At 42.1% G+C, this 16,882-nt stretch overlaps 1 protein-coding gene across 8 annotated transcripts in view; it reads right to left on the minus strand.

Moving 5' to 3' along the window:
- The window catches only part of GTF2I (general transcription factor IIi), an 81,582-nt gene extending 66,272 nt beyond the window's left edge, over positions 1 to 15,310 (minus strand). For all 8 annotated transcript variants that reach the window (XR_010593922.1, XR_010593923.1, XR_508499.4 and 5 more), the window contains exons 1-2: positions 15,171 to 15,310; positions 401 to 504 (exon numbers count right to left, since the gene is read on the minus strand). Coding sequence is in view for 3 of the 8 variants with exons in the window: in XM_008166142.4 (XP_008164364.2) it covers positions 401 to 499 (99 nt within the window). In the remaining 5 variants the exon portion in view is untranslated. The remainder of the gene's footprint in view (positions 1 to 400; positions 505 to 15,170) is intronic.
- Positions 15,311 to 16,882: the final 1,572 nt, after the last annotated feature.

Genomic DNA, 16,882 nt, shown 5'->3' on the forward strand with positions numbered 1-16,882 from the left:
GTAGGCAAGGAATACACTAGTCTAGCATAGCATAATTATCCTTACAGTTGCTTAACCAAGTTGGAAACTACAAATTGCCCTCAACTGTTGTCTGAAATCCCAGCCTAATAGTGTAATCTCTCAGTTCAGATCATATCTCCACTATAGTAAAAAGTCATGGTTATTATTAGCATGGTTTGCTTGAGTAGAGACTGAACTGAGGTTTTTTCGTTGAAAAATATGCTATCAACTCACTCTTTAGTATTCTACAGTTCTACTCTTCTATCATAGAGCAGTCTACATAAAGGTAAAGCATAAAAGCTATAAGTGAAACTGGCATGCAACAATTTTCAAGAAAATGTTGTCATTTTGTATGTTAGAGCGACATAACTAACATACTGAAGCAACTAACCACACTAACCATTGACTCAAGTGCGGACATGAGGAATGTAACCACCATTCTGCTTTCAGAAGAGTCCTCATCATGGACTGACAATGCTGGTGTTGCTGCTTGGGCCATTATCCCTGTAAAACAAAAAATAAAACTGTTACAGACCTTGGTGCTACACAACAATGGAAGAACACTAAATCCTTTGTTACATGGTGGAAACTAACGTTTTTTTTTAAAAAGGGTAGAGATTAAATTTGGACCCCTCCCAAAAAAAGGAAAAAACCTCCATGATCTCTCTTTACATTTCCCCTATCCTATTCCAAAGACATTCAGTAAGAATTAGATTTTTAAATTAATTAGTAAGACGACACATCCTGACTAGAATACAGACCTTAAGTATCTAGAATGAACACAAAGAATTTTGTGTTGCGTTTTTTCAGTTTGATTTTGTTCTCAAGCGTCCTCGATAGCCTGAGTAGCTGGATTAGTACTTATATGGATAAACTAGATATGATACAGTTAAAACACGGACATCATCCCTACCCTTAAAGTTCTAGGGTTTTCTGTTTGCAAAAATCTTCCCGGTAATCAACTGCATATCCTAAGACGTTAACTCAGTCTAGCAGAAAAGTGTCTTCAGGCAGACCAACAGGAGCAGCAAAGAGATGGACATTTTTTTCATATACCATTCAGCTACCTGTGGGTGTCAACTTCAAAGCCTAGTTGGACCTATTTCAGACTTTTATATTTTATAAACTGAAATATAATAGAAACTAAATTTTAAAAGTGCCCAGCAAAAAAAAAAAAAAAAAAAAAAAGGTTTAATGCCTTTTATAAACATTATGATTTATAGAAAGCTTGAGCTTATTCTTTAAAGTAACCATTAGAAATATTAGGACTTGGCTATTCTGTTTTCGTTGGAAAAATCTCTGGATGATGGGAGAACACGTGGTATGATCGCATCATGAGAATGAAATCTGAGCAACTGATAGAGAAGGGATTTTTTCTGCAGGACTGTTACAACTTGTTTTATTTACACCTAGTTAACTCAAACTCTTGCCAAACACTTTTGGGAGAAGAGTACTTTCTTAAACAGTAAACCATCTTGTGCAAGTCTCCGTTAAGCACAATCGAATCAAGAAAAGCTCAGGACAATCAAGGCATTCTGGAAAAGTGCATTCTATGATCTTGCTCCTTTTCTGTAACTCGGGCAGACATTTTGTCTCAAGTTTTTCAAGGGTCTCATGCAGTACTTAATTTGTAACGAGAGAGGTCCTGAGGCTCAAGCAGTAAGGTGCCAGGGCTCAAACAACTTTATTTTCATAACTGACACATTTCAGAGTAGCAGCCGTGAAGAAGTGGGCTGTAGTCCACGAAAGCTTATGCTCTAATAAATTTGTTAGTCTCTAAGGTGCCACAAGTACTCCTGTTCTTCTTTTTATAACTGACACAGCAAGCCCAGAGGTGCTGGGGCTATAAACTGCCAAGCCTAGAGGTGTGCCTTGGCACAAATTAAGCACAAGTCAGGATGGTGAATGCACACGAATATCCATTTCGTGTGCGCAAAATACACACTTTTGAAAATTTGGGCGGTTAGTCCCTTCTCAAAAGGGACTTAACCCAATACACTGACTAGATTAAATGCAACTGGGGGTTCTCTCTGTCCCTTCATCCTTAGTAGCTGTCCCTTTCAATTTCAACTGAATGTAGCACTTTCTTTTTTTTTTTTTTTTTAAAGCATTGCACTATACTGAACATATCACCTGCAAGTGGACTACTACAGAGGTTCAAAAGTCTGGCAAATGAAACCTGGATATTCAGTAGTTACCTTAGCAACATCAAGTTTCTTAAACTCTACAGTACACTTAAATCAAGCAAATTGCTGTTTTAAGTCTTGTCCATTTTACAACTACACTTTTAAGTCATGTTTGAGACAGTCCCTTCTCCAGACACACATGCTTGCAAGGTTCAAATATGGTGATTTAACAAAGCTGTTTGGTAGCTTTAAAATACAATGTATTGCAGCTAATGGCTTAAAAACAGCCTAAACGCTGTTAATCGGAATCTAACTCTGTGTCCCTCACGTATTCCTTGATAAAGCCAGAGTGCCCTCTAGCTCCTGCTTTACTGTGCTAACGTTGGCCTGAACGTACTTGCCTAGGCTATTTTAAAAATACTGACATCACAATTTAAGCAAGTCCATCTGTATACACAGAGCCTGAATGATTTCTTAAGCTAAAGGCGAAGTATAGTCTACAATTGAACTGGATACCTCCACAACACTGCCAGGGGTTGAAGCGAATTATGTCAGTCATTCAGTAGGTTTACTCTTCCATTTGGTTCAGTAGTAAACATTAACCCCAGAAAGATGGTAGAAGAGTTATACCGCTGTATTTCAGATGAAAACAGAACAGGACGGTCCTCTCCTCATTAAAAGGTCACATAGCACCTTATACCAGCCCAGGATATTTATACCTGATTAATCCAGTTTGGAACCTGGATTAAATACATTCTGATTCATAGAGTTTAAGGTCAGAAAGAACCACTAGCTCATCTAATCTAACCTCCTGTATATCACAGGCCAGAGGTTCACCCAGTTACCCCTGTAAAACTTGTGTTTTATTTAAATGTATTATCTAGAATTGTATACAGATGGGACAACATTCATTTCCCTAACATTTTCAATTACACATATCACAATATATTGTATTAATGTAAAATCAGTTGTCCCCCCCTCCCTCTACAAAAAGCAGGGTGGATACAAATTGATGATTTTTTTTAAAGGGATTTTATAATTATGTTATTTAATTTTTTTTAAATAAACCCATTTAAAATGAAATCTGAATGTAACAACAAATATGTTAAAGCCTTATGTTATAATCTCTTAAAACATTTTCAATAAAAAAAATATGCTGAATCAATAAGCCACTATCAAAAACTCTGCTTTAAAGGCCGCTTTTCTATATAAAGAAAAAAATAAAAGGAAAAACGTCTAACTTTTGAGGTCAAGCTTTATAAATATGACATAAATTTCACTGTATTAAGGGCTTGACCCTATGGGGAACTCAGGCTTTGCCACTGGATGAAAGACTAGCAAAATCAGAAATATGGCCTCTGACTCCAAGAGATGCCATCATGTATCTCATAAGAATCATCCACTGAGCCCACTTGAGTGGTCTGAGCACCCTTATTTTATAGCTTTTCCTTACCTAAGCTCTGATTGGCTCAGTTCTCAATTTAAAGAAAGTCAGTAGCTAAGCACATGGAACCACAGTTTGCGGAACTGCTAAATGAGCTTTTGACAGCAGTATCCTCTTCTGCAGGCACAGAAAGAATCTTTTCTTCATTTGAACTAATTCATTCAAAAATAGAGAAACTGATTGGGAATTAGACAAGATTTCCTGCTTTTACTTCTCTTCCAATCCTATGAATGAAAGTGAGGAGGGGGGAGATGAGATCTACTAGTTTTAAAAGTTAGGACAATTAAGAAATTTAGGAGACGCTCTCATTTTTAAGAGACTTAGGTGAATAAGAACTTAAACTCCAGTCACTCTGACTAAGGCATATTTGAACATTTCTCAGGGTGACCAGAAACAATCAGAGAAACAAGGCAGGTGGCGTAATATCTTTTATTGGACCATCTTCTGTTGGTGAGAGAGACAAGCTTTCGCGCTTATACAGAGCTCTTCTTCAGGCTGAGAAAACTAACTCAGTGTTAAATGATCCGCTTATTTCACTGTCTATAGTTAACCCCTTTCTTTTACCAATAATTTAGTTCTAAATGTGAAACATTTTGATAAAAGAACTTTATGTATTCAAAACATTAAAGGTTTTGTTTAATAAAAATAAATGTTATGTGCTGTTTTTGGTTTAATTAGATTACAGTTACCAACCTAATGCACAAACCTTAACACAAACCATGAGCAAAAAGTTAATTATCTAATAAATATATTATTCACCACTTTCCAACATTAAAATTGTACAATTAATAAGAATCTGAAAGTATTAAGCTATGTAAATGCTTTAAAAATATATATACAATTAAGTGTGTCCCCTTAAGTAGCAAAAAATGTACCAAATCTACTGTAACGTGTCTATTTAGATGTAAATCAACATATTTCAATGGTTATATATACCTATGAGAATGCACTTTTCTTTATAAAATAACTGAAGTATAAATGGAAAAGTTGATTAAAATAAATTATTTAAAAAAATCAAGGCTTTGCACTTGGTGATTTAGAATCCATCCACCCTGACAAAAGCAGCCACACACCTGGAAAATTCCTTTCACATTTCACCACATTTTCCTCTAAATGTTGCAGTTTCCCCCTGTATCTCTGCCAGTCTATAGTATAGGGGCATAGTGTTCATTATTAGGCATAGCACCATTGAGCTCAATAGGTCTGCAAGATTAGTCCCTTAAATGGTGAAGGGCAACAAAATCTCCTGAGATTAACACTGGGTGCAAGCTTATTCAAAATCTGTGTGATACTTTGAACATGTGCCAACGTACTAGTCAAAAAAGTTAAATTGAACCAGATCTTTAGCTATGGCCCTACCAAATTCAACAACAGTGAAATCTGATCTTTTGTGTGCTTTTACCTTATACTATACAGATTTCACAGCGGAGACCAACATTTCTCAAATTGGGGGCCCTGACCCAAAAGGGAGTTGCAGGGAGGATCAGAAGGTTTTTTTATGGGGGGGAGAATGGTGGTCACGGTATTGCCACCCTTCCTTCTGCACTGACTTCAGAGCCGGGTGGCTGGAAAACACCGGCTGTCGGCTGGGTACCCAGCTCTGAAGGCAGCACCCTGCCAGCAGCGCAGAAGTAAGGGTGGAAATGCCATACTATGCACACAGCCAGCAGCTGCCGCTTTCCAGTAGGGCTGTAAGAGGTTAAATGGTAAGCATTAGGTTTACCATTAACCAACCTCTACCATTAAACCCGCCACCCCACACCTGGCTGGAGCGGTCCCAGGCCCTGCTGCCCTGTGCCTGGAGCGACCCCAGCCCCGGCCGCCCCACACCAGGCCGGCCAGAGCGACCTTGGTTAACAGTTCACCAATTAAACAATATAATTTTAATCGTTTAACTTTTTACATCCCTACTCTCCAGCTGCTCAGCTCTGGAGGCAGCTCCGCCACAAGCAGCAGTGCAGAAGTAAATGTAGCAGTAACGCGACCCCCCCCACACACAACTCCTTTTTGGGTCAGAATCCCTACAATTACAACATGTGAAATTTCAGATTTAAATAGCTGAAATCATGAAATTTACAAATTTTAAAATCCTATGACCATGAAATTGACCAAAATGGACCATGAATTTGGTAGGTAGTAGCTATCACAAGTAGGTTTCCATAATACCGCTAATGATATATTTGTAAGTCTTCGACAATCCTATTGCTGGGAAAGGGCCTTCAAAGAGGCTCTCTGAGCTGTGGCGCAAACGTATTATTTACCATCTGTAATTCCTTTAAATTGACTGCCCGAAAAGAAGTTTTCGCCTAATAAGTAAAGACCTGTAACATTAAATAAGCTATTACACAAAGTACTAGTAATGGGACACCAGGGCTAGGATCTGGCCATCCTCAGCTGGAGAGAGGGTCACCAGTCCACAAAGCAAATGACCAAAATGGGAGCCCAGGGATAACAAAAAATGGTAGCTTTGTGTAGGTTAACTGTTTCTGGCTTACTTCCACTTCTGAGAGCAAAGAAATAGAAATGCTTGTGGCAAGTGAAAGCCAAACCACAAGAGAAAGTTACTTTGTATCTTTCTTATTCTTACAGAACAGGCACATGCCAACCCCTGCAGCCCCGAGGTGTTAGATATCCTCCCTGACAGTTTCTGATGGACACAAAAAAGCAAGAGAAACAACATTCTGGCATGAGTATGAAGAACTACGCTTTTTAAAGAGTTTTGTTTGTACAGAGAATATGCTGTTTGGGGAGAAAAGGAAGGAAGACAATTAAATTTCCCTTTATGAATAGCACAGCAAGATAGGCAAATACATTTTACACCTAGCCTGCCATAACCCAAGAGAAGTTAAAGTGAAGGGTTACAGGAATCTATTTCACAAAAACATATACGACCTGTAGGTCAAATCCTTACCTCCCAGTTAAAATGACCAGGACCAGACACAAAACAGGAGCGAGAAGGCTCAGTGAAATTAACATCTGGCACTTCTCATGTCTGATTTCTATACCGAACATTGGATTGCTCCACATACACACAAACATATGGCACAGGTATTCACAACTTTCATCTCAGAGTAGCTTTCTTGATAAGTGCACTCTTACCATTCCAATATGACACCATTATACGTTCAGTAACAGTGACCCACTAAACACAGCAGCTGGGACATTTGCTGTCGCCATTTCAAACCAACTCCCACTGCAGGGATTTAACTCTCAGCAGTAGAATCAACAAGAACAGCACTGTGTTTTTTACATTTTTAAAGTGGCTTATCCAAACCCATCAGAGGAATATTGCTACTTAAAAACCAAGTCCCGATGAAACTAATGAAATATAATTCACATAATTATGCTACTCAGAAGCATAGGATCTATCTGTTCAGAATCCAAGGCACTCTTATTTCCTTAATTTTAGCGTGCATAGGTTGACACTTCCATTTTTTCCATACAGCAGAGTCAAGAAAAAGCTTACTAATCAAGGGCCAGATATTGAGAAGTATGGAGTACACACAACATCCATTAACTTTAGAAGGAGATGCAGGTGCTTAGCACCTAAGTTACTATCACCGATGTTTAGAGAGACTTGTAGCTTAGAAAACATGGCTTAAAATCACGACATTAACCTAGGAACTATTAATAAGGAGTCTGTTACACATCCACGATGGCCTGCCCAGAAAAACATTTAAAAACAACAAAAAAGTTTCTCTTTAGCTAGGTACTTACATGGCCCTCTTCACAGTACAGGGTGGATGGATCAAAACTTTGTTAAAATAATCTTTAAAAATATTCAACACTAGAAACTAGTTTCAACAAGAGTCTTTTGGAAAGCATTTTTAACTACACGACGACACATCCACAACAATCAGTGTAATCACATTTTCAGAAACTGTTTTCAAACTTGCTTTTAACAGTTTTCAAACACAAGGAGATGCTGGTGTAAACAGACCAATGAGTTATGGATAGAACGAAACTCCAAAATGCATGTATATACTAGGGCCGTCAAGCAATTAAAAAAATTAATCGTGATTAATCACACTGTTAAACAGAAATACCATTTATTTAAATATTTTGGATGTTTTCTACATTTTCAAATATATTGATTTCAATTACAACAAAGTGTACAGTGCTCACTTTATATTTACTTTGATTACAAATATTTGCACTGTAAAAATGAGAAAAAGTATATTTCAATTCACTTCATACAAGTACTGTAGTGCAATCTCTTTACTATGAAAGCTGAACTTACAAATGTAGAATTATGTACAAAAAAATAACTGCATTCAAAAAAATAACAACTGAGATTAATCAACAGACCTAGCATATACTTTACTTTTTTATATATAACTGACTAGTATATGTTTGGCTTTAATAGCATCTTAATTACTCTGTGCATATATTTAAGTTGGTCTTAATAGTCAAGTAAGATTGAGACTTGGAGTAAATTCACTTAGTTTTCTAAGTATGCATACAGATCTAAAGCAGTAAAAAGATATTAATGAATGTTAAATCAAGTAAACAAAGTAAATTATTAATCAGAGTCCCCACCATTTGATAATTTCAGTCTTTACTAGTGTAATCGCATTTACTTTATAAACATGATTGTTCGTATTAAGTAATTATTACTTTGGTTCTCTGTGCCCATCAGCACTAATACCCAATGTCTGAAGTTATTTATTTTGAACTCCACTCCTGTTTATCTCATTATAGCAAAATTGGTGCTGGCATTTTTTCATAGCGACAAATTGTCTACTCAGCTAATACAGCTCACCCTTGGTTTCTGTGTCACATTGTACTGTGTCACAGGAACCTAATCTATTGTTTCTATTAAAAAACCCCCACCTACAGTGAGCTATTCTTCAGGTGCTCACATAGAGGCCTACCCACACTACAACCCAAAACACATTTTTGAAACTGTTTGTAACAACCATTTGTTTCGCTTACAGCAAACATGGTTGAGCTATAGCCCCACAGCAGTTTTTTCCCGCCCCCACACTACCCTGCGCTAACCAAGCCTGTATGCCCATGCCACATCAAACTGCCTAAACATGTATGTATCAGTGCATTTATCCCATACTGCTTCTCTTGGACCCTGATGACCCTTCACTATTTCTTTCCTTACTTCCTCTGGCCTCGGGATCTTGAATACTACTGACTGCTTTTGCAACCAAGAAAATCAAAACACTGCTCTTCCTGGAGCCCATTAGTTTTGTTCCTGCTTGAGTCAAGGGGGACGCTGCAAAGCAGCATGCAGATATCCCTCCTACCCTGGTACAGAGCTTGATGCTTACACAGGACAGAAAGAACAAGACCCTAAGAGTCTTATGTTGCGTTACTACTAGAGAAGGCAAATTAAGTGTTTTGATTTGCTCAAAAAATGGACTCTTTGCTTAAGTCAAATTTGAGTTAATGATAGTATCAGTCACACTGCTATGTTAATATATATTTCAGTACAATACTTTCAGATTATCTGGTTGAGTCATATCAAGTATATCACAAATTAAATGAACAACATAAAGCTGGGTGATGATAATAGCGGTCCATTTAAAAATACTCTTCACAATTTCACTTCAAAGTTTATACAGCAGGTAGTTATGAAATACTGGGAGAGTCTGTGATGTCAAACTGTGAGAACAAAATTTAAGTGGATTGTGTACCTGTCAGAACTCCCAAAATGAACTCTCAGTCAAGTAGGTCTCTGCTTTCCTTCCCACCCAACTTCCCAAGGACTGCTCCTTATTGCAAGTTCCACAAGGTGCAGTTAACACTCATGCACTATAGTGTCCCAACAAGAAAATTCATTTTACCCAATGTGAATAGACTTCTATATATATTTAGAATTAAAATTATTTTCTACAAGAGGGTAAATGATCCCATCAGTACATAGACAGGCAGTTGATGTACACGTCCAGGGAAAAAGCATCACATAGGACTTCACCCAGACTAACCCCACCATATTAATCTAACAAACCTGATCTGCTTCGAAAGATTAATTTGAATCTATTGCACATACATTGTCATACTTTAAAAATACACAATGAACAACTCCCCAATGACATACTACCAAAAATACTCTGGTTACATCAGTTCAAATGTTGTTACCTCAATGGAGAATTCTGGGTCTTCTTAAAACTAAAAACAATTTTCTACCTTTATTAATATGTAGCTATCAAGGCTGGTGGGATAAATTTTTATTTCATCCGTTTTGTTTTGATTGATTGATGGATTCATGTTTTCTCTTGCTATGTATTCTATGCTTCAGGGGTTTTAAGTCAATGTAACCCAATATGGTACCTGCTCAAGACAAAAGGAGCCAAAAGACACTCTCAAAGATAACGTGTATGTGCACGCAATCACAAGAACACAAAAAAATAGATAATTTACTTTAATTTAGCCACCTAGTGTAGAATTTAGAATTTTTAAAAAGTTTACAGCCTTTTTTGTAAAAAAAAAAAGCCACACATCTCATCAGCGAGAGACTTTGATGGTAAGAAAAAAAACAAAAGGAAATGTCTAAAACGTGTTGAAGATTAAACATATTAATAAAGAGTCTGTGACCCAAGAACCTGCCAGTTGGTATTGAGAAAGTAGTGCAGAGGTGTGTACATTCTAATTCACCAGAGAGCATAAAATATATGTACAAATACTATGTAAGAAGTGCTATACGTACAGACTTTACGAATATATTTTCAGCGTGTAGTTACTGGTCACCAGCTAAGGTGAAAAACATGTTTTCTGACAGACAAAAGATGTTTATTCATCTATCTGTTCACATGTATATTGAGTATTGTCTCATTCACAATAGGCTTCTGATCACCAGTCTGTGTTGAAAGCAAATGAAATATTGTAAGGACTTCAGAAAAAAAAAAATGTAACAGGAAGAGAAAGGTTTGCTTAACTATGGGGGAAGGGGCACAGAGAAGACACCCAGGCATCCTTCACTGAGGAAGTAGAAAAGGACAATGGGCTTGTTTCATGAAAAAAGTCTCAGCTAGCCTTGGTTGATAACACCAAAGAGAACTTTGGGAGAGAGAAAACTTCTTTTGACAGGTTAACCTGTTAGTTTAGTCTATAAAAATGTCTGTTATGATTCTGTTTCATATGTAATCATTTGTTTCCAATATTCTTACTCACTATTATTAGAATCTTGAATCTTTGACAATAAACTTATTCTTGTTTTCACTGTAAATATATCCAAGTGCTGTGGTGTTATGCAAGGTGGTGAGCCTTGCTGAAACTTACACAGTAGTGTTCTGTTCCTTCGGGAACACTGAGCCTGGTAATTCTGTGAATATTTAGTGGATAAGGGTCTAGGAAATGCTCGAAGGACTTGGTGGTTGGTGTATGCCTATCACAGCCTGTACAGAAAGAGCAAGGCCTGTGGGGGCCTGGAAGATAGGATTTTGCTGTTGGAGGCTGTCGTTTTGAGGGAGCTGATCTGCAGCAGAGACAAGACTGCTTCATATGCTAAGGTGCCTCACGATCCTGGGTACCCTTGGGGAGCATCACAGAGTGCCAAAAAGAGGGGGTCGCTTGTAATAATATTAAGTTAAAGAGACAAGGTGGGTAAGGTAATATATTTTATTGGACAAACTTCTGTTGGTGAGACAAACTTTTGAACATACACAGAGCTCTTCTTCAGGTTTGGGCTTGTCTCTCACCAACAGAATCTGGTCCCATAAAAGATATTTCCTCACCTGCCTTGTCTCTCTAATATCTTAGGACCAACACAGCTACACCTGCACTGCATGTAAGATTAAATTAACACATTCAGATAGAAACATGTAGTTGATGGTCTCTCAAAGATACCATATTGAGAGCCCTGTACACTAAATTCCTGTAAACTGGCTACCTCATAAGCTGTCTCTTTATACCAGGTCATGGCTGCTTAAATCAGCACTTTTGATCAGTTCTTAGAATTGATCTTTCAGGGCTGAAAATAGAGCTTTTTTCGCATCATGCCCTTACCTTGGAACCTCCTCACTTTGGCAGACTGTCAGAACTGGGTTTGGTGATCTGCAGGGTTCTGCTTCAAATTATTTCTATTTAGTCTGCTGCTTGGTTTATTGCTTTGTGCATGTGTGAGAAAGTTTGACTATTCAGATTTTAAAAAAACAGCAAAGGCATTTTTGCTGCCCATTGTGTGTAGCATCATGTAGTTTCTGATGTTATTTTTGGTGACAGCGCTTAGCTGCAACGGGATAAAGACTTTCATTAATATTTAGCCAAACAAATACAATACGAGCCACAAAAAAAAAAAAACACACACACAGCCCCTCCCACCAGGGGAATGAGACATTTACCCCTCCCCACCAGGCAACAGCAACAGGGGGAGAGCTATGGCACTGCCCTGCCAATGTGCCTCAATATTAACCTATGGCAAGATTTCAGTCTCCATGGCCTAGACGGTTCTTTGCCGCTCCACTTTGACTGCCAACATTCCAATGGTGCTAAAAGTGCCATTGTAGATGATGGTTTGAGTGAGATGAACATATATCCACTGAGAAATGTACTGAAGCCCTTATGCTGCAGTAAGCTCTGTTCTGGCAGATTGATACCCACTGAAAATCAATCAGATTCTGCATGGACTGACTCTTGCTCCTACACAGCCTAAGTCAAGTCAATGTGGGGTCACTGACAGAAACACTGGAGGACTGGGGCCCAAAACCTCAAATTTATTTCATATAGGCTACCATTATATGGACAACCTGGGATGGATGTGAGCCAGCGATCAAGAGGTGAAAAAGATAAAAAAATTAAGAGAAACCAGGGTTTGATTCTCAGTCATTTTTCACCCACAAGTCCAATATTATCATTTTTTCCTTCATTTTGCCCCCATGTCAGTGTCATTTGCACCATTTCAGTCAAAAACTAAGAAGAGAGAAACAATATATGAAATTATGCAAAGTAATTGTGCCAGTTATGGCTAAAGACATTTACATTAACAGCATAAATATAATAATTTCATAGGTTAGGCTAAAAAACCTCAAACGCATCAGTGTGAACTGCTGCTCTTCCTTCTGGTTAAATGTAAGAAATGCAACTTCACACTATAAAGATTTTGCAGATACAGATCCACCAGTCTACTTATGCTGGCAAAGCCCCCTAGTGGAGATGCAGCATATACCAGCAAAAGGAATTATTTTGCTGGCACTGTATAGCTAGCTGAACAACCTCCCCAAAGGACATAAGCTGTGCCACTATAAACTGCATCTGCATTGGGAGGGGTGGGGAGGGGGTGGGAAGAGAGGGAGAGGAAGGAGTGTGGGGTTGCCGGCATAGCTATGTTATTTAGGGGCATGTTTTTTCCCACATGCCTAACCAACATAGCTATGCCAGCAAAACTTTCTAGAGTAGACCCAGTAGGAGAACACTCCACTCTCCCTGGACATTCTATAACAGATTTAAAAGTAGCTATACTTGAACAAAAAAACTTCAGAAACAGACTTCAAAGAGAAACAGCAGAACTAAAATTCATTTGCAAATTTAACACCATTAATCTGGGCTTGAATAGGGACTGGGAGTGGCTGGCTCATTACAAAAGCAGCTTTGTCTCTCCTGGAATTGACACCTCCTTGTCTATTATTGGGAGTGGACTACATCCACCCTGACAGAATTGGCCCTGTCAACACTGGTTCTCCACTTGTGAGGTAACTCCCGTCTCTTCATGTGTCATTATATAATGCCTGAATCTGTAATTTTCACTCCATGTATTTGAAGAAGTGAGGTTTTTTACCCACGAAAGCTTATGCCCAAATAAATCTGTTAGTCTTTAAGGTGCCACCAGACTCCTTGTTGTTTTTGTGGATACAGACTAGCACGGCTACCCCCGATACTGGAGTAGACCCGGCTTTCTGTGTGTGGGACAGACACAGCTCAAGGAGAGAGACAGAAAGACTGAAGAGAGCAGATGACACACAGAGAGCCTAGAGAAACTGGCAAGAGGCAGCTTGGGACTGCGAGCAAAGAAACTACCTCCTGTTATTTTTGGTTCCTCCTGTGTTTGGGGAAACAGGACTTCGCACATTCTATGTACATAAATAATATGGCATCAAAGGTACCACCAGACTCTTTCATCAGTTCCTCCTGTTGGTGGAAACTCCCCACAGACCCTCAAAACTTGACTAACCACTCAGGTCAGAAGGACTAACAATATTTTAAAATTCAATCTGAAGTGATAATTCATATATTCTTATTGATAATGCCACGAATTGCATATTCCCCAGTGCTGCATATTCAAACTCAATGACTGCTGCTATTTCACAGGCAGAAAGGAGAGAAAGCTTTTGGTGAAAGTTTAATGTTACTTACAAAATTCCAAATCCCAGAGAAAGCAACTCAGACCTATTTTAGGCCTGCATTCCCAAGGGGAAGAAACTACCCCTGTTTTCTTCCCAACCCTCCTCAAAGTAGACTGCCCCAGGAGGTGCTGAGCCTCACTTTCTGTATCTCACCCGTCCCCCATACACAAGGAGAGAAGGGTGTAAATCAAGGAACTTGAGCACTCGTGCTTAACCAAGAGATGTAAACTCCTAGTTTCCCATTTTCCACTTCCAGCATGATGCTAAACTTCCACTTCTGGACCTCACCAGACTCCCATAGACCAGCCAACACCTAAAGATTTATTAGCATACTCGCCCTGATGCCCTCCCAAGAAGCAGCTGCCTGCCCTAGTCTCCTCTCCCACGCTCATTCCCTATCAGCATGCTCCAGGACCTGGCATGTGCCAGACAATAAGAAGCGGTGGCACCCCAGTGTAAGGACCATAGCCCCAACCAAGGGAGGAGCAGTTTCCTCCCTATGACCAAGATCATTGCACTGCTCCCAAAGATGGAGGATGTTGTGCTCAACCACCAAGGTAATAGTGGAAGAGGTGTGAAAGCTCCCACCAGGAGAAAGGGAAATGAGATGCCCTTCCATCTCAATAGCAACTGGTGGGAAAAAGTGGGACATCCCCAAGAAATAGTAACTCGGGGAAAGGGTGAATTGATGGGGTATAATAAACCTTAAGGAATAGTGACTGTAGAGCAGCAAAGCTTGGGGTAGAGGAAATGAATTACGCCCCCCCCCCCGGGAATATCAACTGGGGAGGAGAATGAGAGTCACACACTTCACCCTGGGAATAGCGACCAGGGAAGGAAGATTGTGAGTTACACCCCCCCCACACACACACACACACACACGGGGAATAGTGACCGGAGAGAGGGGCGGGGGGAAATGTGAGTCACCCCCACACGCACGGGGAATAGTGACCGGGGGGGGGGGGCGGGGGGAAATGAGTCACACACACCCACACACACACGGGGAATAGCGACGGGGGACGTTACCTCCCCCCCCACACACACACACGGGGAATAACGACCGGGGGGGGGGGGTCAGCTCCCCGTCGCTAAAAAAATAGCGACGAAGGAGTGACTCGTCTCCCCCCCCGGGGGCAGTGAGGGGGATAGGAGTCACACACACACACAGGGAACAGGGAGGGGGATATGAGTCACCCCCACCCCCACGGGGCACAGCGCCCAGGGCGGGGGAACACCCCCAGGGACCGGCCCAGCCAGAGGCAGGCTCGGCCCAGGCCCGCTCCCCGCTCGGCCCGGGCTCTCACTCACTGGCTGGCCGCCGCCGGGATCAGGGCAGCCCGGGTCCTGGTGAGTCTCGGCGAGGAGCCGCCGCCGCCTCGGGGCGAGGGGAGGCCAAGCTAATCCCAGCTCACAGCAGGCGCTTCCCGGCTCGGCTCGGCCCGTCCCCGCGGCCTCTTCGCGACTCGTCGGGCTCCCGGCGGGGGCTCGGTGACCGCGTCCACTGGGGCGCCGGCCGGGCCTCGTCCCCTCACACAGTCGTTCACCCTGAACCCAGGACCGATGGAAAGGGGGGGGAGGGGGCAGTTTTTTTGTTCGAGGAAAGCCATTTGCGCAGGCGCCGCGACCGCGGCGCCTGCCGGGTGTTGCGGTTCGGCGGCCCCGTCCGTTCACGCGCTGGGCAGCGGCAGGCTGGGAGGCGGGCGGACTACAACTCCCAGCGTGCCCCGCGCTGGCGAGCCGCTGCCGCGGCGTGCGGCGGCGCAAGGGAAGGGAGCGAGAGAGCAACGCTGGCCTCTCAGGCGGGCGGCGGGGGGGAACATGGCTGTGCGGCCAGCCTCGGCGCTTGGGGGAGCTGCGGCCTCCGGGCCCCGCCGGCGCCGGGGGGGCTCCTGCGCGAGGGCGTGTCCCTCAGGAAAGGCGGGGGAGACGTTAAACGGCCCTGCACGGCCACCCCCACCGCCGTCCTGGAGCCTGGGATCCGCTGCGGGAAAACCAGCCCGGGAGCAGGAGGCTGGGCAGGGCTAGGCCTCAGAGCAGGCCGTGCCTGCCCTCCATTTCCTCAGGCCTCCCACTGGACCTGCTCTTGGCGGGTGAAAAACAATCCAACGGGGCTGGTGCTCAGCTGGAGTCCAGTCCCCCCTTCCCACACACCCCTCAAACACACACACCCCTCAAACATCCCCCCCACACACACATACCCCTCAAACAAACACCCCCCACACACACCCCTCAAACACCCCCCACGCACCCACACGCACCCCTCAAACAAACACCCCCCCACACGCACCCCTCAAACACCTCCCCCCACACACCCCCACCCCCACACACCTCCACACGCACCCCTCAAACAAACACCTCCCCCCACACACCCCACAAACACCGCCCCCCACACGCACCTCAAACAAACACACACACCACTCAAACAAACCCCCCCACACACACCCCTCAAACGAACACCCCACCCACCCACACACACCCCTCAAACAAACACACAAAAGTAATAGGGAAAGATCCCGGTGATGCACAGCTGGCTAGTACCTGATCCATGGAGACACGTGCTTTTGCATCAGTGACAGGGTGGGTCCTCTGCTTCCACATAACAAAAGACAAATTACACAGCGGTGCATGGATCAGCTGAATTCCATTGCTGCAAAAAGTAATAGGGAAAGATGCAGACCCGCAGTGCCGTTTGCTGCATGATCCATATGTTATCTTGAGTGTGTATGTTTGGATCACTGGAACGGTGTACTCTGATTTTGTATGACAAAAGACAAATTACGCACTGTTATGTTTATCAGCTAATTTCACCACCTTCTGGCCCCAAAAATGAGATGCGTACAGAGGGATGTCAAGAAGAGGGGGATAATTAAACTAGGATCCCAAGCTCAGGACAGCCCCAAAACATCTTGCGGGGGAAAGGGGATGGAGCCCTAAATTTCTCTCAACAGGCCTGTGTACACATCTAAACACACATGCTACTGTTTGCTGTTTAATACTTATCTTAGCTGTGCATGTGTTGT

This window comes from Chrysemys picta, chromosome 19 (genome assembly GCF_011386835.1).
Source record: "Chrysemys picta bellii isolate R12L10 chromosome 19, ASM1138683v2, whole genome shotgun sequence".
Taxonomy (NCBI): domain Eukaryota; kingdom Metazoa; phylum Chordata; order Testudines; family Emydidae; genus Chrysemys; species Chrysemys picta.